Below are 23,153 nucleotides of genomic sequence, written 5' to 3'. Positions count from 1 at the left end.
CACCCCTCGTGAGGATAAGCGGTAGAAAATGAATGAATGAATAATCATTTTAAAATGCACTTGTGTCCCCTTGTGGCCGTTTGTCTGACTTAAAACTGAACCAAACCAATTGTGGAGTTGCATCATCACTTCTTTTTGCCCCTCGCAAATTTGTCCCATTGACATCCCTTTACATAAAATTTTAATTATAGTTATCATAGTCGCGTATAAAATTGTTTACCAAAAAGATTGACGTCCCTATTTATTATAGCTAAAAACGTATTATAGCTTCATAATTCATAATATATGATATTGAAAATAACAAAATGATGAGTGTAATTGCGGCCAGTACCTGAAGTACAATGTTCTACTGAGTGCCCCTGCACTGTCAGCTGATCGACTCTGGCTTTCTTCTTCTGCCTGAATATACAAAAAGATGCAGCTTGCAATCACTTGTTTCAGCTGCTGCTCTTTCTAGACTACGTGATAGGAAATAAAACAAACAACCTCCGCTGGTTGGTGTGTCTGCAACTTGAAGAACTCGACCTCCTTACCAATTACATCATTTCCTGTTTAAAAAAGCCCTTCTATGCCATAAAAGGGCATTCCAGCGTCTGCATACTCCCTGCAATGATTCAGCTGGAAGCGGCATATCCTGTCTGCTGTGTCTTTAAGCACAGCTGACAAAGTTAAGAAAAGAACATTTTGAAGCGGATCTGTCTTTAACGGGCACTGCAAGAGCTTCTGACCACAATTTAAAAAAAAAGGCCTTGAGGGATGGAATAAAAAGCAAATGTTTCCCACCCGCACTGACAACAAGAGGAAGTGAGTCGTATGTGCAGAGTTCACTACAACAGAAAACACCAAAACAAAAAACAGACTGGATTGGGTTTCATCTGTCATTGATTCATGACGCATCATTACAAATAACACAGATCCTACAGCGTTTCCTTCCAGCCATAGGACTGATGGCTAACAGAAAATGATGCACAAAGGGAAAATGTCCACAGAGCCCTCACAGAGATCCATGTTTAAAGGTCTTTTTTTAGTCCACTTCCTTCGCACAGCCAGGCTTCCGCTTTACGAGCTATCTTGTCAACTGTCACACTGAAGCCGCACTCTATGTATCTGTATCATTCATACGTGTCACCGTCGGACTGCTGGAACTCTTGTCAACAGTGCTGGCACGACTGTCCATCAGCATCACATGGGGCTTGGAATAACGTGAATAAAAATAGCCTGTTCACAATGCCCTGTCTTAGTGAAAGCGCACTACAGGTGATGAATAGCTTGCCAGAATAAATGACATCATAGAAAGTGTCTGCTTCTGTGTTACTGGTCTGCTTTTGATATGGAATGAAACTGGTGCCTGTCTGCTTGTACTCCACAGCATGGTTTTGCTTTGACTTTCTACACTATTTCGGCCTTATATTGTGTTTCAACTATGGTGCCAGTCACTACACACTCCTGATGAAAATGTTAAAGGGGAACTGCACTTTTGGGGGAATTTTTGCCCATCATTCACAATCCTTATGTGAATCCTAATAGTATTTATTTCCCTTTTCTGTGCATCATAACACAAGAAAACAAGTTAATTTCAGCTAGCTTACAATGCTGTCATTGGGATACACTTAGTACAGGGGTGGGCAAACTACGCCCCGGGGGCCACATGCGGCCCATCAAGCATTTTACTCCGGCCCGCTAGTTGCTTTTTAAGTATTTCAACTTCATTCCCTGACTTAGTCGACTATGAAGCCCTCTAAGAAAACTTCTACATGCTGAAAATCATGCAATAGGTAAGATACTGTAATAATAATAATAATGTATGATCACAGCATGGATATCAAACCATGCAACATTGTTAGGGTTTGTTTAGGTTTTTTTTAGAGGGATTCATACTCGGAATAGGGGTATCCCAATGACAGCATTGTAAGTTAGCTGAATTTAACTTATATTATATGTGCATTATATTATTATAATGCACAGAAAATGGAAATATTGTAAGAAATATGTGTTCATGTTTCACAAAGGGGACGTATTATGCTAATTTTTTGGCCCTTTGTATTGAGTTGTGGACTTGTATAGAGCAGCTACATGCAATAACCAGCACATAATGTTTTATAGTTCGTCCAGAATCTGAAACTATTCAGCTGTAGTTCTTTGGATTTCGTGCTTCCTGCGGAAACGGTCTGTTTTAATGTATTGCACCCATGGCCCGCCTCTAGGCTGTGGTTGGTTATATTCGCGAGTACTTAAAAGGGCTTTGTGCCGTTAGCGCTTCCATCTCATGTTCCCCATGATGACAGATGACTAACATGATTGGTACCGTCTTTATACATCAACCGTTATTCTGTCTTTTTCGCTCTTCACTCCTGCTAAGCAACCTCTCCTCTGGCATATGTCCGCGGGGATCTCGCCGTAGCGGAAAAAAATCGGCATAGCTGCACACTGGCTTAAGGGGTCGGTATGGCACAAAAAACAGTAACAACGTACGAATAAAGCATGACTAACAATAAAAACAGTAAAAACGCAGCAGAAGATACAGATCTGCCGTAACTAGCCATCTTGAAACATAAGACCTCCGTATCAAATCCAGTCTATACCAATATGAATTGTTTTAGTGCTTAAATGAAATATCGATAAAATATATATAAATATATATTTTTTAAATAACAAACCTTTGGCTATGTTCAAATCCTCAGCTAATAACAAAAGAACACACTATAAAAGGATTGCCTGGTTAAAGACATCACCACTTGTGCATTACAAGCTGCACCACAGCCCGCAACACTATGAACATGCAAATATTTGCGCAGTTTCGTTTAATATTTACTCCGCTGATCAAAAGCCAGAGGAAGCGTTGACTGTCGGGAGGAAGGCTGCGCTGCACATCCACACTGGAACTGTGGAATTCTGCTAAGCAATCATCTGTGTGCCTTCATTCATATCCGCATCTGCTTGCTAAATGCTAGACTCTATGTAGCCCCCGACTACAGGAAGAGGCTTAATAGTTGAGAGGATGCTCACTCTCTTCTGTGTTCATTTCAGATATAGCAAATGCACACAGACACATGCAGTGTGACCCTCTTGTCCACAACAGTACTCCATGCCATGCTGCAGCATTTAACCACAAAGCACCCTGCGTATTTACACAGCAAACAACCAATAACAAGGTCAACTTAAATGCTTGACTCACATTACAAAAGTGACAAAAAGTTATCCTCCCATTTTGTGTGGAAGTGGTACGTTTTTGACTTCTTATTTTGTCCTACTTCTCCACTACGTTTGATTCTTATCATTACTTAAGTTTAGGATAAATCAATTGGAGCGTAACTGGTTAGCTTGGTACCATGCTATACTTAAAGGGGAACTGCACTTTTTTTTTAATGTTGCCCATCATTCACAATCCTGATGTGAAACATGACCACATATTTCTTTGCCTTTTTCTGTGCATTATAAACATGAGAAAACTAGTTAATTTCAACTAGCTTACAATGCTGTCAATGGGATTCAACTATAAAGCCCTTTGAAAAAAAAAACCTCTAACAACGTTGCACGGTTTGATAAAAAAGCTGTGATCATACACACTGATGATAATATGTAATACTTATTGCCGTATTTTGATGATTTAAAACACTCCTGAAACTTCTTTCCTCGGCACGTTGATACTAACTAACAAACATGACACCTCGCTAACCGGTTGCCTCAGCGTCATCCACCAATGGAAGAGTGGATAGCTAGCTCTCGATTTCGCTACAAAGACTCGACAAGATGCTTGTTTGCCGTCAGCATTTTTTACCTGAGGACTGCAGCACATATCTTTTGCTGGAAGACACAGCCATTCCAAGGAGAGCGGACATCAGAAGTGTTGTTGTCGCTGTTGTTGTTGACAGGGCTAGCATATATCAACTTGTTTTCTTGTGTGATAATGCACAGAAAAATGAAAGAAATATGTTCATGTTTCACAAAAGGATTATGAATGATGGGCAAAATTGTGCAAGTTCCCCTTTAAAAAGGCAGAAGTTTCTTGTGTCCCTGAAGTGATCTCAAAGCCTACAGTTGAGCAATGTGGTGTAGATAATAGAAGTGTAAAGGTGACAATAGGGGTGTAATTTCATATCTGCTGTTCTCTAATTACGGCAAAAATCATATTTTGAAGGTGCTAAACAGGTTTTCTATGCTCTATTTACAAACATATTCAATGTATTAATATAACACAGCATAGATGCATTCACAGACTTGCGGTGAGTCCGATATTTCAAAATGTACATTTCCTACACTCCAGTATTAGAAAGAAAATGTCCACAGAGCGCAGTGAAGGAGGATGGAGCCCAACCCGAGGTCAGCAACCTCTAGCATCAAGAGTTCCCACTAAAAGTGTTCAACTCCAACAGAAATTCCCATTCACACATCAAATCAATTAGTTGATATTAGTTAGCTATTATTTTCTTGTCGGCAAACTCAATTTTTTCCACGGTTACGGGCCACCACGAGCCAGTTGGGAGGCAGTTTGAGCCACTAGGCACCTTATTGGCAACACTAGGGGCCACAGCAAATTGCATTGGCGCGAACTGGCACCAACTAGCGCCGGCCCAGTGGACTCTTAGCATAAGAGAATTGACTCACCAGCAATTCAGCGGAGAACTACACGGCTCACGCCCAACCCAGACACAGAACTTTGAAAAGGCGGATGACAGCGGAGTGCTTACACAGAAGCATAAACCAGCTAGAGCCACAGCAGACGGATAAACGAGCTGTGGGTTACAGACATTTAATCAAAAGTGCAAGCTTCCGTTTCATCAACTGAGAAAATAATGGTCAGTTGGGGCCCTACACAAATGTCTCTGTTTATTCCAACTATTTTCCCCAACTTTGAGGCTATAATGTGTGTTTTATCCAATTACTTGATTAATCAAACAACCTAATCCATACTCAATTACTAGAAGAATCCAATGTTTGATCAAACCCTTTGGTGCGCCAAGCCAAAATGGTATCAGGCAGCTGCCCTTTCCTGTGATTATACAATATCGACTGCAGCTTGACTACTTCCTGGGGGAGTTGGCCTTCAGTCGTTTCAGGGAAGCAGACCGGTGTCGAAAGGGAGCAAGCGCCCCGGCTGCCATAAATATTATGGATGACTTTTTATGCCGGTACTGCCGGTTTGAGTGAAGCTGAGAATTCCTACCAATGTGGTTTGGTGTTTGAGCAACATGACGACAAGACTGGATGGCTGCTCTGCTGCCTGCTGACCCGCACAGGAATTCTGCTTGACATTCCTTTGCAGTAACAACATCTTATCAGACGCTTTCTAAGGCCTCGTGTCACTGATTGAATGCAGCCCCTCCCTGCAGAATATGGGCAAGATCTAGAAATGTACAGTAGTGGAATAATAAGTCATTTTGTTGGATGTAAGATTCAAACACTTGGGTTTGACATTGACATAGGACGCATAGGACGCAGAAATTGTATTGTCCCATAACATCCGGGATTAAACATCTTGGCAGCAATGACCTTGCAATGACAATGTGCATGAATTGTGACTTTTTAATCTGTAGTCATCAACTTTTGGAGCCCAGAGTTTGCTTTCCTGAGAGAAGATTAGCACATCTTTGTTTGATGTGGGTGACATGCAGCATGCTAGCATGAAGCATTCCTATGACACCAAACAATATGAACCCTGGCAAAGCTACAAAGCTACAAAGCTAGCCATGCTACATCCATTTGTCAATAACTGGTCTAATTAAAGGACATTTTATTCACTAACCCAAAAATAACCCATGCTGTGCTAGTGAAAATATATGTAAAAATCAGGCTGTATGGCGGGCGAGTTAGCGCGCAGGCCACACAGCTAGGAAACCAGAGTTCGATCCCACCCTCGGCCATCTCTGTGTGGCGTTTGCATGTTCTCCCCGTGCATGAGTGGGTTTTCTCCGGTTCCCTCCCAAAAACATGCTAGGTTAATTGGCAACTACAAATTGTCCATAGGTATGAATTAAGTGTGTGAAAAATAATCAATATTAATCGATACATCGATGCTCATGCATCGGCTCATTCAATGCGAATGGATGCAATTGACGGGTGAAATCTAGATTCATCACGATGCGTTTGTGGGAATCTGTAAAATCCGATGCAAGCGCCATTTTATTAATGTTCAACTTCACCCCATATGCTGTTCCCCAGGTGCAATGAATGCACCATCATTATTTCCCCTTTTATATTGAATACGGACGGAAGCCGTGAGGCACATACAACTACTAGTAAAACAGCATGGACGTTCGCACGCAAGCAGCACCGAGGAAGTTTCTATATTTAACCCCCCCGCAACGTTTAAATGGTATGTTTGGAAACACTACGGATTCTCAGAGAACGATGGAAAGCTGGACAAAACGTCCGTCATTTGCAAAGAATGCCGTGTTAAGAACCCGTACAACGGCAGCACGACAAACATGCAGACCCCCTTAAAAAAGGGGACACCACAACACAGACAAGTCTACCCCCGCCTCCCCGTCTAGTTCCTGGTCGGACACCGGGGAAAAACCAAGCAGATCAGGTCAGAACAAGTGGATCTTCCTCTGCTTTCCAAATTGTCCAGGAGCTATTTGTCCGTCCCTGCAACAAGTACCCCCCACCCCCCGAGCGAGTGTTCAGCACAGCAGGTGACATTAAAAACAATTAGAAACAATTTTAAAAGGGTAGAAGTTGTTTTCAACTTTCTGCTCCTCACTACTGTATTAGCCTAGCTGCTAGTGCATTCATATTAGCAGTATGTTTAACAAACATTGATTGCACTGTTGAAAGTGTCACTTTAACTTTGTTGTTGCTGTACTGTATTTTTTACAGCAGTAATTATTGTTTCATTGTTTTACTCCACCACTGAACCACTGCTATTGTAATTGCATAGCTGATGTGAAAGTGGGAGGTGAGTTGTTTTTGAAAAGTGGTTGCTGTTTTAAGATGGCAAAAAGAATGATCAAGAAGTGGTGCATAGTAAAAAAGACAAACAGCACCTTAGTTGAATTTACTGCCAAGTGCCTAGAAGGAATAAAGCCAAATCCTTTTTGTAGGACCATACTGAATTACATTTTTTCCCTTTGCTTGTTTGTATCATGTTGAATTGTATCATATCGCAAGAAATTGCGCCATATCATATCAGATTGCATTGATGCATCGCATCGTGAAAAGGGTGAACCGTAATCGCATCGTATCGCCAGAAAATTCCATGTATCGTTAAAGTATGGTATCGCTGGCAGTGCATCGAGATGTGTATCGAATCGTCCTCAGTGCTGAGATTCACAACCCTAGTATGAATGTGATTGGTTGTTTGTCTATATATATGTACCCCGCCTGTCGCCCGAAAAATAGCTGGGATAGGCTCCAGCACTCCTCCCACACACCCCACCACCCTCGTGAGGATAAGCGGTAGCAAATGAATGAATGAATGAATGAATGTGAAAATCAGACTTGTAAAAAAACAAAATGGAAAACACAGAACACGTAGTATGTTTTTGGAATGTGGGAGGAAACCGGAGTACCTGGAGAAAACACACGCATGCACGGGGAGAACATGCAAACTCCACACAGAGATGGCCGAGGGTGGAATTTAACTCCTAGCTCGTCTGCGCGCTAACCACTTGTTGCAATGGGGGAGGACATCGGAGCACCCGTTTCCTCCCCCATTCCAAAAACATGCTAGGTTAATTGGTGACTCCAAATTGTCCATAGGTATGAATGTGAGTGTGAATGGTTGTTTGTATATATGTGCCCTGTGATTGGCTGGCCACCAGTCCAGTCCAGTCCACCCCCGCAACCCTTGTGAGGATAAGCAGTAGGAAAATGAATGAAAAATAATAATAATAATTTAATAATTTGCTGTGTATAGGACATTTTTTGGATTTTCAAGTTTGGGAACCCCTGGCCTGGAGTTACACTTCTATATTACAACAATTTCCCCTGAATTTGTGGATAACTGTTATTATTCCTATCATATAAAGGTAGGAGAAACGTCGCTCGTTTGTGTCAGGTATGCATCTACCACAAGTTTAGGAATTGGCTCCAGCCTAAAAGAAATGATTTGCAGAACATGTCGTCTTGACCAAATATGGCTGAGTGCAACACTAGTATCCAATCTGTGCAGCACCCTGGAATGAAAAGACTCCTTAAGTGGTGCGAGTGTGGACCATGACACTACCCACTGACAGCAACCCGGGACACCTTTTTCAGAAGACTCGTCACTGAAACTAGTCCACTTTCAGCTTCAGCCGTCCATATTTGATGCTAAAACTAATCAAAATAGCTGCCCTAGGCTATAAAAAGTCTGTCCACATAAAACGCATTCTGACTTGGTGGCATTATAAACACCTCTGTTCAATGTAAAAACATGAAGCCCATGAAACATCATGAATGTTTGGTTTCACATCACCCATGCGTACTTAAGGCGCACGCCTCACAAAACGAAACCAACACCCAGAAGACAAAAACGTCATGTTCTGTTGTTGAATAGGGTTGAAACATGACATCGTGTCACACATTTCTTCTGTGACACAAATCAAAAGGCTCCATTTTACAAAAATCGATGTTTGCGTGTGGTTGAGAGGCCAAAATAGAGAAAAATATGCCTTTTCAAAACAGCTGTACCCGTGTAGACATGCCCTATAAATAGGGGAGGGTAAAACGATTGAAATGGAAATATATGGCATTATAGCTCTGGTATTGGAATAGTAACGGTATCATCAGATATCCAAGTTCAGATATCAGGATCAGACGGGAAGGGAATAAATTTGTCTACTTTTGGGCCAATTATAACCTCTGCAACTCAGCTCCACAAGGTGTCAGGGTATGGCTCTGCGAACCTGTCTGAATATGATTTTTACCATTAAACGAGCCCCTAGAGCTAAAATAGCACTCCTATAGTCACCTTTACGCTTGTATTACCCAACATAGTAGACATAATCAGAGAACATAAGCCATTTAAGACATAACTAAGTGTGTGTACTTGTTTGTGTTTCGATAAATGTCTTCCAGACACGTGGACAGGAAGTGATGCAGGGATTCAGATTTGAGTTTTAGCTGGCCCACGGCCACAACGGTAGCCCATGTTATTATGATGCTAATGATGACCATTAGTATTATTATTATTACTATCATTATTATTACTGTGTCTGTTGTAAGATAATTCTAATATAGCTTCCCTTTGGTGATCAAGTCTGGTGTGAGTTCCTAGTGACACCTAGTATTAAACTGTATTGGTATTTTACTTCATTTTGGAACGTTTTATGCTTCAAATAACTTCATTTAGGCCAACAATATGTCACATTTGCTGAAATATGCATTTCATATATAAGCAACAGTCAATCATGAAACAGCAACCATTTATTCATTCATTAAATAAAGCTTGTGGGACATTGAAATCTTCATTTTCTGTTCAAATACAAGACCTGGACTGTCATAATGTTGATGTACCGCCATTCTATATGCTCCTCTTTTACCCCAAAAGCCTGTGCACAGAGGTTTGGGATTGATTTTTTAAAAATGTATTTACAGACTTGGATGATACTATGGAAAGAAATGTTTTTAACCTATATAAATGAATAAATAAGTAATCCGTGCTGTGAACCTGGAACTGAATCTGCTCAAGACTGAAGATAACAGCGGACTGGACTTTAGGCGATTGTGCGGCCCACTCCCCTCCCTCACAATCCTCAACAACACTGTTTATATAGTGGACTCCTTCGAGTTCCTGGGCTCCACCATCTCCAGGGCCCTGAAGTGGTCCTCCCACACGGACATGGTATGGAAAAAGGAGCCGCAGCGGATGTACGTATTTCTTGAAACTGCTCAATTTGCCAAAAGGAACTGCTAACAATCTTGGACAATGCAATAATATAGTCTTATTCTTTGCACCTCAAGCATCATTTGGTTTCGCTCTGCTACCGAACTGGACTGGAGCAGACTGCAATGGGCAATCAGGTCCGCAGAGAAAACCATCGGGAGCGGCCTGCCCTATATAGAGAACTGCACTGGACCAGACCAAGACGCCCTCTTCTTGGCCCTGGTCCGCCAACATCTCTGCGGACCGCTCACACCACGCCCGCAAACTGTTCCAATTCCTCCCCTTTGGTAAGCGATACAGGGCACTAGTAAAAATATACACTTTATTCACCCTGGCTGTCAAACTATTTAACAACACATCCATTCATTTTCTATGCTGCTTATCCTCAATAGGCTCGCGGGGGTATGCTGGAGCCGGGATACACCCTGGACTGGTGGCCAGCCAATCACAGGGCACATATAGACAAACAACCATTCACACTCACATTCATACCTATGGACAATTTGGAGTGGCCAATTAACCTAGCATGTTTTTGGAATGTGGGAGGAAACCGGAGAAAACCTACGCATGCACGGGGAGAACATGCAAACTCCACACAGAGATGCCCAAGCAGAGAATCGAACTCAGCTCTTCCCAATCTCCTGACTGTGGGGCTAACCGTGTCACAAGACCTTGTGGCACAAGATCTTGCAAGATTAAATAGTGACAACTTCCTAGTCCTGAAAAAAACTGTGTGATGGACACTAGGCCTGGGATGATAATAAATCAATCAATCAAACAACAAATGAAAATAAACTTGACCATTTTGCCCAACTCAATATATTTTTATGTGCATGAGTGTCTTAGTTTTAGTAGGAAGGAAGAGAGTTCAATCTCTGCATTGGTTTCAGCACCTTGGCATGTTTTTTCCATCGAACATGAACAGAGTGAGCCCTTTTGTCAGTCATAGTCTCAGTGGGTGGAGGCGGGGCCAGTAGCATACACACATTGTACAGAAATTCCAATATACTGCCAATTTCTTTTATGTTTCTTCAGTGCACTTTCATTAAAGTGGACCTATTATGCCTTTTCCACGTTTCTGACCTATACATGTATTTAGAATGTTGTATTCTGGTGTTAAACCATGCCAAAGTTTTAGATAGAGCTTTGTGCATTTGGAAGTGAGCCCTGAAAGAAGTTAGGGATGGCTCAAAACGCTTGGTTTCAGAGGGCGTTGCAAAACTGTTCCTTTGTGATGTCACAGAGAAGCGGACTTCCTTACGGGCGTGGCTGTAGGCGCAATACTCTCTCTGTCCTCCCCCAAGCTTTGCTTCTCTGTCTACGAGGCAAGCTCAGGCAGAAGTTATTGGAGCAAGAGAAAAATATTTTTATCCATATTTTTATCTTGCTGAAGCCAGAAGCAACGTGCGCTTGTCGGGAAAGGTGCATTAATGTCGGACACGCTGTGCGTCCACACAGCACTCTCATGTTGGGCTTCTGAGCTCCACAGCACTAACAGCACCTCTGACAAAGTGTGTCCGACAATGAGTGCTCCCCCAAGGGCAGATGAGGTTGGAGGCAAGCCCACATGTGCGGCTTCTCCTGAGCTCCACTAAATTGTTGGTGGCTTCTCTAAAACTGATTTAATGCCAGCGCATGCTCTATGACAGGGGTCTCAAACACGCGGCCCGCGGGCCAAATGTGGCCCACAGGACACTAGTTTGAGGCCCCCGCCTAGATATGAAAGTTTAATGTTAGTGCGGCCCGCGCAAGTTTGATATGGATGCTGTATAGTATCATGTACCCAGAAAAAATTTGTACGTTTGATTAATGTTCATGTTAAAGGTTAAATAACTGTTAATAGTTATCCTCCCTATCCGTGTGGAAGTGGTAAGTTTTTGGCTATTTAAGTTTAAAGGAAATAACTTGAAGGCTACCGTTTAGGTCGCTAGCTCTCTAGTTTGCGAGTTAGCATGTGTCTCAAGACCCTGCAGTTGCGCAATATGTTGTAAATAAAAAGAGTATAAATGTGACTATAGTCGTGTTTTGTCATGTCTACAGGGCTCTAATAATGCTTTGTTCATTTTAATCTGAAAAAAATAATTTGTCTACCCACCAACTATATGTAGTTTCTAAAGTTTTTATTATTTGCCGTTTTATTATTATTATTACATTATTTATTTATTACTGATTGATTGATTTTCTTTATTCTTGGTTTGTTTATTTATTTTTCATCTTATTTTGTGTAGAAAAATAAAAAGTAAGATATTTGAGAACAGTTGAATGTTTTATCAGAGCTTTTCTTGTAGAAAATTGGAACCAAAGCGAAGTTTTTTAATTTTTTTTGTTTTTAATAAATGCGGTTGTTTTTTGTTTTTTTTGGAAAACCTGATGCGGGCCAGTCTCACCCAGACCCGAGCTCCAGTGGCCCCCAAGTAAATTGAGTTTGAGACCCCTGCTCTACGACATTTATACGTACCAGGAAGTCATTGGTTTCAAAACCAATGAGAGACAAACGAGAGAAAGTGGAGGTTATAAATCCTTCAGGTCGTCTGCAGTACCACGACTCCTCCAACTGCACACAACTCTGCAGAATGTATGATATTTTGAAGGAGGCAAGTATCCAAGACACCCCCTTTCCAAGAACCAAATCGGCTGCCGTAAAAATTGGTAGCAAGGGGATGTGACGCGTCAAGTGACAACCAGGCAAAGTGTGAAAACAAAGATGCCAGAAAGGTCAAACGGAAATGAGACTGACATGCTGGCATCGATGGGGTTGGCCTGTGACAAGCTGTCATCACCTGACTCAACATTTGACAAGACTATTTTTCATTTTCATGGTGATAAGGGACAAAGTGCATCCCTTATCAACATCATAAGGGATGCGTATTTTTATCCGGTCGCACTCGTGATGTCTCCAATTTTAGTCACAAAATGCCACTATTTAGCAGCAGTCTGGAGCCCTGAACTTGTGGTTGAGGAAGATATGGCTAACGCCATGACAGGAAGTCATATTGAACCCTGAAAATGTGATATATTTGTATAAGTTTAAGAAACCATCAGAATGTCATACCCCACTAAGCTCCTTTTTGATACGAAACAGAGTATAATTCAGGATGGTATCAGCAATACCGATCTGAGTATCAAAAGTATCGATATTTCGATTTTAGAGCGTATCGATACATACCGGCCCGTGCCTACCAGACAGCAGTGACTGACAGCCATGAACGACTAATTATACCCATTTGTATGCAGTTTAATTCAAAATTATAAAACAAAGATAGTCTTTATAGTACGATAAGTTTTTTTAACCACATCTGCTGGCCGGAGGTGTTCTTCTAATATTGTTCGGCTTCGGAGGAGTTACACACAGTCCCTTTAACACTAAGGAGTTTAGAGTATTTGTAAACGTTCACACCCTCAACACGGCGGTGTCACAATCAACATCCGCAGGCTATGACTTTTGTCTTCGTGTGCAGGACAACACAAGCACAAGTCAACTCAACTAAGTCTTTTACACACGCAAACTTCCAGAAGTCACCCAAGTAACTCAACACAAAACGATTCCAAAGACACACCGCGGTGACGTTTACACGTCATAATTTGTGAAGAACACCAGAACCACGCAAATCATCACATTAAGATACTAGGAAATTAACAGTTCTCATCTTTTTCACAGCGAAGAGGAAATGAACATTTTTCTTTTTTTTAAACTATACACACGACGACAAACACAACTTTTCTCCTAGCTCATGCCGTCCAGCGCCTTTCCGCCCATAGGATGTACACACTGATGTATGATGCACTGATTCATGCCGAAAATGAGGATATAATGATGGAAGAATGGTTGGATCAAAGTTGGATCAAAGTTTTACCTGAGAAGAGATCGAGTCCCGCCAACAGTCTTTAGAATCCAAAGCAACAATGGTGTCGTCACGTCAAGGAATCCAAGAAAAGGGCAGATTTAGCCAGGGGGAAACAGAAAGACTTTTTTCTTAGTTCCACTCAGCTATAGGCAGTGGTGTCTACTAACTAACTACTAGCTAACTAACTAGCTTACTACTAACTAGCTAGCTGGCTGGCAGGCTAACTCCTCCCTAGCGTCGCAGTGGGGCGGTGGCTACCATTCAGGCCTGCTACTACAACTACAACTGCTGATGTATAACCTTATATAACTTTTCCACGCTGCCCCGTACTTTCCAAGCGAAGACTAAATGATAGAAACTAATATTAATATTATCATAAAGTATTCAAATAAGTAGGACGGTGACATGAATTTAATACTTTTCCGCCTCCTGGTGGTCAAAAAGGTGATTGTCCAGATAATAGCGGCTGTACGTAGTACTATGTCAGTAGTTTTGATCCAGCATTTGTGTCAGCATCTTTAGAGACCAAATAACCCATTCTGATGCTAATACACACTAATAATAACACAAGTAATCATTATTAAAATGTTACAGCTCACTGTTTTTTTCTTGTCTACTTTTGTTTTTGTATTTATGTCAGGGCTTTTAAAAATAGTAATTAAAAAACAATTTAGAATAAATATACATGTATTTAAATACAAATCTTTACGTATTTATTAGTCATTATTAACATTTTTAGCTTTTTTCTAGGTACATTGTGCCTTTTGCTCAGTTTTTTCACTTTTGCTGGGTTTTTGTTTATTTTATTATTGCAACAAGCCACATTCCATAGATGGCCCCTGCGTTACACTTTGGACACCAGTGCATGTTTTGCCTTCTTAGCGCTATTGGTGAAGGGCTGGTGCATTGTTGGGGGATAATCTTTACGTCTTTGGGACGTGCGTTGCACGGCGTTACAGAGGGGCGCTCCACTCTATACCTCACTCCACAGAGCTTGCTTGTATGTACGACAGAAGTGGAGCTGATTCGACGAGAATGTTGGAGAATGCTGTAATAATGGACGCTGATTGGTCCATAGCACCCGAATGTTAACATTTTTGACAGACTCACCCACAGAACAGAAGAAGCGGAACCAATATGTTGTTGCTTTTGTTTCTCACCGAAGTATAAATGTGACGGTCAAGGCGGGTTCCTTCAAAATCAATATGGCGTCCAGAAGAACAACACAGTTGCCGAGTAGTATCAAAAACTCAACCGCAGATGCTAAAAGGTAGCCTATTACGGTTTTCCGTTAGAGTTATTTTCGCTTCAGTATATAAAATGAATAGAAATTTATGTTGAAGGTTGTTTCTAACATAACGCTATGCAAGTTACGAATATAATTCAGCTGTCATTTTACTACTGTTTCTAACATTAAAAAAAATGATCGAACTTATTTTTTCAGCTCCAAAAATGGGCACACAGCAAATAAAACAACCAAGAAGAAAGGTAAGTGTTCATAATAACTTGCATGACAAGATGCCATTGTAGTGTCATTATGGGTTTTCAATTCTTAAAGGGGACTTATTATGCTTTTCTGACCTATAAATGTAGTTAGAATGTTGTATTCTCATATTAAACAAAGTTTCAGATAATGAGGTTTGCGCATTTGGAAGTGAGACCAGAATGAAGTTTGGGATGGCTAAACATGCTCTGTTTGAAAAGGTGTGGTAAAACTGACGTCACAAAGAAACACTTTGGGCATGTGACCAATCACAGCGGAGTGGGCATGCCCGGAGGCATGGAATGGAATGGGTGGGTGGAATAAATTAAAACAGACAATTTTGGCAGGAAGCACAAATTAAAGGAAATACAGCTGGAATAGGTGCGGCTTCTGGAAGATCTAAAAAAGTTTTTGTGCAGGTTATTGTGTGTAGTTGCTCTATAGGAGACTCAATACAAAGGGTCGAAAAATGTGCATTATAGGTTCCCTTTAAATTTAAAAGCATCCTTAAAGTAACACCCAAATACACAGAAGATTTGAATAATTCCACCATTCTTACCCTTTAAACATTGAAATAGTATATTTAATATGGCCTTTTCCATGTTTAGCAACTGTTGTCCAGTCTCGATATCTGCAGACTCCTGAGAAGTCATTACTTAGAAAGGTATTGTCATGAATATCAGTTTGCTGTATTCATATATTTTATAGGACCTTCAATCACTTTTTGTTATGACATCCCTGTGAATGTATTTGATTCCACAGAGTAGCGATTCTGGGAGTGTTTTACAGAGACCCTCCTCTCCAAAACCCAGTGGGATCAAACTAAAAGTGGGCACCCCCCCACGATGCTCCATGGGCCTGCCAGCTGTTGGAATGTGTGCGTGATACGTCCACTTTTCAGTCTAAAGACTTTCATTCACAACCTAGCCTGCTATGACTTACACTGATGTACCCTTATCCTTGCAGCGAAGATGTCACGTGAAAGTGAGCCGTCACTGCTTGGAAAGACCATCCTGCAGTCGACGTTCTCTGATGGACACTGCGGTCGCCCTGATTTTGATATTTCAGTCATTCGAGGTCATTATCCTCTATAATATGTGTTGGTAACAAATATGAGTGTTTTCATTGTCAGTCTCTCGCAGGAAAAACAATAATAGAAAGTGCAGAAGAAGCTGAGACAAACCCAGAAAATCAGAAACAACTAATAGAGATGCAATCATTCCTTCTTTCTTATGTCTCTGCAAAAGTAAGCCGACATTTTTCAGGCATTAAAATTTTTTTTTTTTTAAGAGGCTGCAGTAATTTTGTTCCGTTTGACTGCAGATGGCGAGTAATACGGGAAAGCTGAAGGCCAAAGCTGAAGCCAGGTTACTGCAAAAGATGGAGGAAGAAGAGATGCTTCATAGAGAGGTGATGGCGAAGAAGCGCCAGTACGTCCTCATGCAGAAAGAACAGCAGGCGAATGAGCTACTGGATATGCAGGTCAGGAAATGCAGTCAAAACCTGAGCTTACCTTTTGTCCACACGGGCCAGGTTTTATGAACAATCTTAAAGGAGACCTATTATGCGCTTGTTTATTCAGCCCTTTTTATTGAGTTGTGGACGCTTATAGAGCAGCTACACACGATAACCCGCACAGGAAACTTTCTAGATCTTCCAGCATCTGCACCTATTCCATCTGGATTTTGTTTGATTTCCAAGATGTTCTGTTTTAGTTACTTCCACCCACACCGACTCTGCTGTGATTGGTCCCAGTCAGCTTGAATAACTAACAGCTTGTGCCCGGGAACGCCCATATAAGGAAGTCTGGGCTCACTGTGATGTTAGAAAAAAACTCTCTGAAGCTGAGTGTTCAGAGCCATCCCAAACTTCGATCACGACTCACTTCTGATACTTTGGCATGATTTAACATGAGAATGCAACATTCTAACCAAGTCAGACCAACCAAGTGGGAAAAGCATTGTGTGTCCCCTTTTAAGGCAAAGGTATCTTAAGGTATCAAGTCCACGAGGAAGGAGGGTTCCCCTAACTTCAAAAGCAACCACTGAGTGTCTGTTGTCCCATTGTTCTATATTCATTTCATCAGATCTCCGCACTGACTCCTGTGGCTGAAGTTGCCCAACAGTTTGCAAAGTCCTACACTTCTTTTGCCTCTGCGGTCGACACAACCCGGCACGAGCTACCTATCAAGAACTTCTACATCAATGGGGACAGGAGGGAGTTTCTTGGTTAGTGACATGTTTTATTATTATTATTATGAAATGCTGATCATAAGCACAATTTGTATGTTCTGTGCATACCTACTTAGGCAAAGCTGAGGCCTGCTTGAAGGAGAGCGAGGAGCTTCTGAGGGAGTGCACAGAGGGGGATTCCAAGGAAAATGGCGCCGTTCTTGAGTGCCTGCGAGGCATGAAAAGTTCCTCGAAAGACATGAGTCTGCAGTTATCTGGGTTGGTACACTTGCTCAACATCAGACGCACATTTGCAAGTTTAAATGTGGAGTACCCCAGGGGTCAATACTGGGACCAAAACTGTTGAAGTAAAACCAAAATCATGCTGTTTGGTAATAGTAGAAAAGACACGCACGAGCAAATACAAATAGACAGTGAAGACATTGAAAGGGTGAATGAAAATACTGAAATTTCTGGGGCTCATAAGAGATGGAAAAAATGAGCTGGACACCATATATAAAAAATATACAACATAATGTGGCGATAAATATTTCAATATTGTTCTACCATTATGTATCACCATTAAAGTGAAGTTTAAGCATATGGTTTGAAAAGTGGGGGTTTAAAGTGCTTGAAATTGTAATCTAATTGGATTTCAAATAATACGGGTTCTAATATGATATATTCCAGTATTGTGGGGTATAAATTGGATGTAGTTTCTCTATTTTTATCATTAAAAACCTGAAAGTTGTGCCAGAAAACCGTTTAATTTGACCCTTTAGAGAGGGTGTGTGAACCCTGAACACAAAGCTACGTCTTCTTACATTTTTATCAGAATCAGAAATTGTTTATAGGTATGATCAAACACATACTAGGCATTTGTTTGGGTGAAGTAGGTGCAGACACATCTATTAAAAATGAAAATACAAAATATACAGAATAAACAGTATAAATATATATACACAGTCTGTTTTTTGTTTGTTATTTCGGGAGCACAGATTGTTATTTCAAAAGAGTCCAAAATGAGGCTCAGGCTTCCCTCACCTCCTCTGTTCTTCTCAGGGCATTTTTGGAGCTACAGGAGCTGTCGTCGCTGATCTGCCGCCACACCGTCCAAGTCCAGCAGGCTGCAGAAGAGGAGCAACTTGGCGTGGCCAGATCCATGGAGCTCTTCTGTCCGAAACGACGATGAATGCCTCACAACATGGCACACATATAGTACATACATGCACTTTTAACGGTTTATATCCTTTAGTGTGTGCTGTCTTAACTCCAGTCAGTGTATGATTGGCTGTTTTAGTTGTGGAGGAATCACTGCCTGGATGGTTAAGACACCTTTTTAATACACTGAAGACAAACATTAAAGATAAAAAGTGTTACAAAACTGTCTAAAATCAAATGTTTATAATTGTGTCTACCAGAGGTCTGCAACCTTTACAACCTGAAGGTTGCCGGTTCAACCTCCCATCGTCCCATGTTGAAGAGATACGGCAAGACACTGAAGCTCCAGTTGTTCCAGTCACCAGTAGGTAAATGGAACAGACTGTGCAAGCTGCCGCCGGTCATTAAATTGCTTGTGAGAAGAGCCGTAATGTAACTGATGGCAGCTGTGCCAAAGTGGGTCGGTAACCCTCACTTTCTGACACCTTGAGGTCAGACAGGTTATAATTACATTATTGTATGAATTGTGTCATTTATATCATGGTTCCGAACCGTCTTGCCTAGCTTGACGTTGACCTCCAAAAAAATTTACTTGATTCAATGACTGATCTTTATCATTCCAGATGCACAAAAATATGGCATTTACCATTCATATATTTCATATAGGGCTGCACGATGGTTGAGTGGTTCGCACGCAGACCTCGCAGCTAGGAGTTCCGAGTTTGATCCCACCCTCTGCCATCTCTGTGTGGAGTTTGCATGTTCTCCACGTGCATGAGTGGGTTTTCTCCGGGTACTCCGGTTTCCTCCCACATTCCAAAAACATGCTAGGTTAATTGGCGACTGCAAATTGTCCATAGGTATGAATGTGAGTGTGAATGGTTGTTTGTCTATATGTGCCCTGTGATTGGCTGGCCACCAGTCCAGGGTGTACCCCGCCTCTTGCCCGAAGACAGCTGGGATAGGCTCTGCGACCCTTGTGAGGATAAGCGGTAGAAAATGAATGAATTAATATTTCATATACATTATTAGGCAAGGGGTGTAGTATGAACTTCCGCATGATGCATAGAAATAAAATACTGTATATTCATCATACATTTCACAGCTCATGGTGCCACATGACTTCGATGCATGCACGGCAGATGGATTCATACACATATCAATCTCATGCACCAGTGCTTCTTGCTGCGTCCTGTCATTAAATAAGGGAAATGTTCTGGAAAAATAACTTAAACGGGCCCTCGGACCCCCACCCAACTAGGGGTTTATGTGAGTCGGGGCTGTCATGTGGTCAGGATTTGTGAATTATTAATATGGCCTATGAAATATGCCTCTTGACTTCAAGGTCGCCTCATGTTTGGTAATGGTAATGTTTTAGTTGAACATCAGTTTACAATTGAGTGCATCACATAATCCAAAAGGAGTAGGAAGAAGCAAAGCTTATTAAATCCTACCCCTCCATCTGGTACTTTTAAAATCAGTAACTGTTACATTTGTTCACTTCCTGCCTTTCTAATATAATGTAAGTTTTTAAAAAAAATAAATACATTTTGTGTTTTTTTTCACATACCGAAGTACAAGGTGATATGACCATACAATGACATAATGGGTACCAGATGGAGGGGTAGGATTTAATAAGCTTTGCTTCTTCCTACTCCTTTTGGACATGTGGAACTGGGAACTGATTATGTGATGCACTCAATTGTAATCTGATGCATGTTCAAATGAAATAAAACCATTACCATTACTCAATCCATTCCATAGTTTGATTCCACATACTGAAATGCTATGGCTTTTTGACATAGTCCTAGCATATAAGTGTTTCAAATGTAGTTCTTCCCTGAGATCATATTTCTCTTCTCTTGTAGAGAGGTATTGGATGACATTTTTCGGTAATTTGTTATTTTTAGCCATTATTTTAGCTGTTTGAAGATTAACTGTAACAGCAAGTTAACTAGTTGTGATTTTTTTGTAATGCATGTGTGTAAACAAGTAAGAAAACTAATATAAATAAAATATCACACCATATGTATACATTAAATTAAAAGACAAAAATAGGGCAATTATAGTTTTAATAATTGGCCAATTTTGGCTAATGAGCTCACTGCATTTTCAATATACACTCCAATACAGGAGGTGGCGCTACCACCAACCGCCAATGAACCGAAGAAAACTGGTGACGTATATTAAGTAAAAGTAGACGAAGAAGACTCGACAGGACGACGAAGAAGAAGAAGAGGAGGTGGTGGAGGAGGAAGAAGGTTTTTATTTGCATATGTTTGATGATCTAGACGAGTTTGGAGGGACGTGTCAGTAAATGCAGGCAGTAGTTGCAACATGGCTTACCAGACGTTCCAACAAGAATATCTACAGATTCCACTTGTGACGAGAGCTTATACTACCGCATGTGTCCTCACTACTGCTGCCGTGGTAAGACATTACACAAACATACACTTTTTATTCACACATACAGTACCTCCTCCACATCTTTTAGTCGTATTTACAATACGTGGGGTTGTGCTAGTTTTAGCAGAGATAACAAACATAACCGAATCTACCTTAAGTGTTGATGGCGGCCTTATCGATGACTTTAAACAAGAGTTAGAATCCTGATCATTCACTATGAGGTGCAGCAACAGCTTCACATATGACAAATGACATTGGTGGGGAATAGAAAAGTACAACAGCATAAAAGACGTTACTGTTTATTTGGTATGTTTATTTGTACAGCAGTACTTTTTAGTAATGTTTGTAATATCACTATTACAGTACAGTTGTACAACACTGCAACAGTCAACATGTTAAATCAGCGCCAACCAAAAACATTGTTAAAATCAGTGTAAATCCAAAACAATCAACATACGATGCCTGACAAGTCTTGGTGCTCATCCAGGTTGGATAAACAAATAAAAAGTCCTATTTTAGCTCCAATAGCTTATATAAAAGGCACAAGCCTGTAGATTATTATAGCAAAATAAACATATTCATTTAGTTTTATTATTTAATCGAGACAAAAAGGTTTGTGGCATACCAAAATAATGTACGGTGGAAATGATATTCTCCTTTGAAAACACACGCATGCTACAAAAACATGAGTATTGAATGAAAACATGAATATTGTGTGTGACTTCCATGATCTTGGAGGACTCCATCCATACGCCTCAGCAATGACTCCAATAACTCATTGATCAAATCATCTGGAATGGTAAAAAGAGCATCTTGCACGGCTCGCAGATCTCCTGAAGATTCTTTGCTTTCATCTTCTAAGCCTCCTCCTTCATCTAACCCCAAACATGCTCAGTAACGTTCATGTCTGGTGTCTGGGCCAGCCAATCCTGGAGCATCTTGACCTTCTTCGCTATCAGGAACTTTGATGTGTAGCCTGAAGTATGAGAAGGAAATTTCTCCACAAACTAGCCAAAATTCTTGCCCTTTCCTCTTAAGAGAATATTGATCAGTGAGGCGAGGCGAGCTGGTGTACGTGTACGGGTTTTGAGGACTGGGCTCCTGTGTACTCGGGGTGTGAATCTCAGCACTGAGGACGATTCGCTACACATCTTGATGCACTGCCAGCGATACCATACTTTAACGATACATGGAATTTTCTGGCGATACGATAATCATTTTAGTTCAAATCGATGCAATCAGATATGATATGGTGCAATTTAGTGCGATATGTTGCAATTCGACATGATGCAAGGGAAAAAATGTAATTCAGTATGGTCCTACAAAAGGATTTGGCTTTATTCCTTCTTCTACCCTTTTCAAATTGTTTCTAATTGTTTTTAATGTCACCTGCTGTGCTGAACACTCGTTCATAGGGCGGGGGGACACTTGTTGCAGGGACGGACAAATTGCTCCTGGACAATTTTGAAAAGCAGTGGAAGATCCACCTGTTCTGACCTGATCTGCTTGGTTCTTCCCCGGTGTCCGACCAGGAACTAGACGGGGAGGCGGGGGTAGACTTGTCGGTGTTGTGGTGTCCCCTTTTTAAGGGGGTCTGAATGTTTGTCGTGCTGCCGTGCAAGCGCACACACTGCCCTAATCTTTACACAAATGCTTGTGGCGTTGTGCTTTTTTCACATGCATGTCACTTCCTGGATGCTTTGCATTCACATTGACTAGTACCTTATTTTTGGTAATGTGAATGGCCACTTTTCTGACCTTTAAATGTTATTAGAATGGAGAATTATCATATTTAATTCAATGTTTCAGATAATGAGGTTTAAACATTTGGAAGTGAACCGTGAAAGAAGTTTGGGATAGCTCTGAACGCTCGGTTTCACAGAGTTTTTTTTGTAACAGTGAGCCGGACCTCCTAATGTAGGCGTGTACAAGCTGAGTGTGACTAATCACAGCGCAGTGGGGGTGCCCGGAGGTGTGCCATGGGTGGAATAAATTAAAACAGACGTTTTGGAAATACAGCTGGAAAAGGTGCAGATTCTGGAAGATCTAGAAAGCTTTCTGTGCGAGTTATTGTTGTAGCTGCTCTTTTGGAGTCCACTACTCAATACAAAGGGCTGAAAAATGAGCATAATAGGTCCGCTTTAGGCTGCAAGGCGGCTGAGTGGTTAGTGCGCAGGCCTCACAGCTATGAGACAGCGAGTTCAATTCCATCCTCAGCCATCTCTGTGTGGAGTTTGCATGTTCTCCCCGTGCATGCCTGGCTTTTCTCCGGGTACTCC

General features: G+C 41.2%; 3 protein-coding genes across 4 annotated transcripts in view; 2 read left to right on the top strand and 1 right to left on the bottom strand.

The window, feature by feature from the left end:
* The window catches only part of tln1 (talin 1), a 72,020-nt gene extending 57,970 nt beyond the window's left edge, over positions 1-14,050 (bottom strand). Inside the window, exon 1 of one of the 2 annotated variants that reach the window (XM_058057245.1) lies at positions 13,663-14,050. The gene's annotated coding sequence lies outside the window, so the exon portion shown is untranslated. Of the gene's footprint in view, positions 1-331; positions 488-13,662 lie in introns of those variants that run through there. The other variant, XM_058057246.1, reaches the window with a different exon arrangement.
* A 755-nt stretch (positions 14,051-14,805) lies between these two features.
* haus8 (HAUS augmin like complex subunit 8) lies at positions 14,806-18,737 on the top strand. The gene is made up of 10 exons (XM_058057272.1): positions 14,806-14,923; positions 15,098-15,141; positions 15,745-15,800; positions 15,899-16,013; positions 16,103-16,213; positions 16,279-16,382; positions 16,460-16,618; positions 17,223-17,364; positions 17,445-17,586; positions 18,370-18,737. Exons 1-10 carry the CDS (start codon positions 14,859-14,861, stop codon positions 18,497-18,499), a joined length of 1,068 nt encoding a protein of 355 aa, XP_057913255.1. The 5' UTR covers positions 14,806-14,858; the 3' UTR covers positions 18,500-18,737.
* Positions 18,738-20,666: 1,929 nt separating this feature from the next.
* Positions 20,667-23,153, top strand: part of derl2 (derlin 2) — a 16,703-nt gene continuing 14,216 nt past the window's right edge. The window contains exon 1 of the mRNA XM_058057280.1: positions 20,667-20,898. Coding sequence (XP_057913263.1) covers positions 20,806-20,898 — 93 coding nt within the window. The 5' untranslated portion in view covers positions 20,667-20,805. The remainder of the gene's footprint in view (positions 20,899-23,153) is intronic.

This window comes from Doryrhamphus excisus, chromosome 19 (genome assembly GCF_030265055.1).
Source record: "Doryrhamphus excisus isolate RoL2022-K1 chromosome 19, RoL_Dexc_1.0, whole genome shotgun sequence".
Classification (NCBI taxonomy): domain Eukaryota; kingdom Metazoa; phylum Chordata; class Actinopteri; order Syngnathiformes; family Syngnathidae; genus Doryrhamphus; species Doryrhamphus excisus.
This window is presented reverse-complemented; position numbering and strand designations above follow the sequence as displayed.

Bases quoted from the DNA above. Each gene is read 5' to 3' on its own strand.
- haus8 (XM_058057272.1), top strand. From the start codon at position 14,859: ATGGCGTCCAGAAGAACAACACAGTTGCCGAGTAGTATCAAAAACTCA. The intron at 14,924-15,097 runs GTAGCCTATTAC...TTATTTTTTCAG, and splicing joins TCAACCGCAGATGCTAAAAG to CTCCAAAAATGGGCACACAG. The intron at 16,619-17,222 runs GTCAGGAAATGC...TCATTTCATCAG, and splicing joins ATGAGCTACTGGATATGCAG to ATCTCCGCACTGACTCCTGT.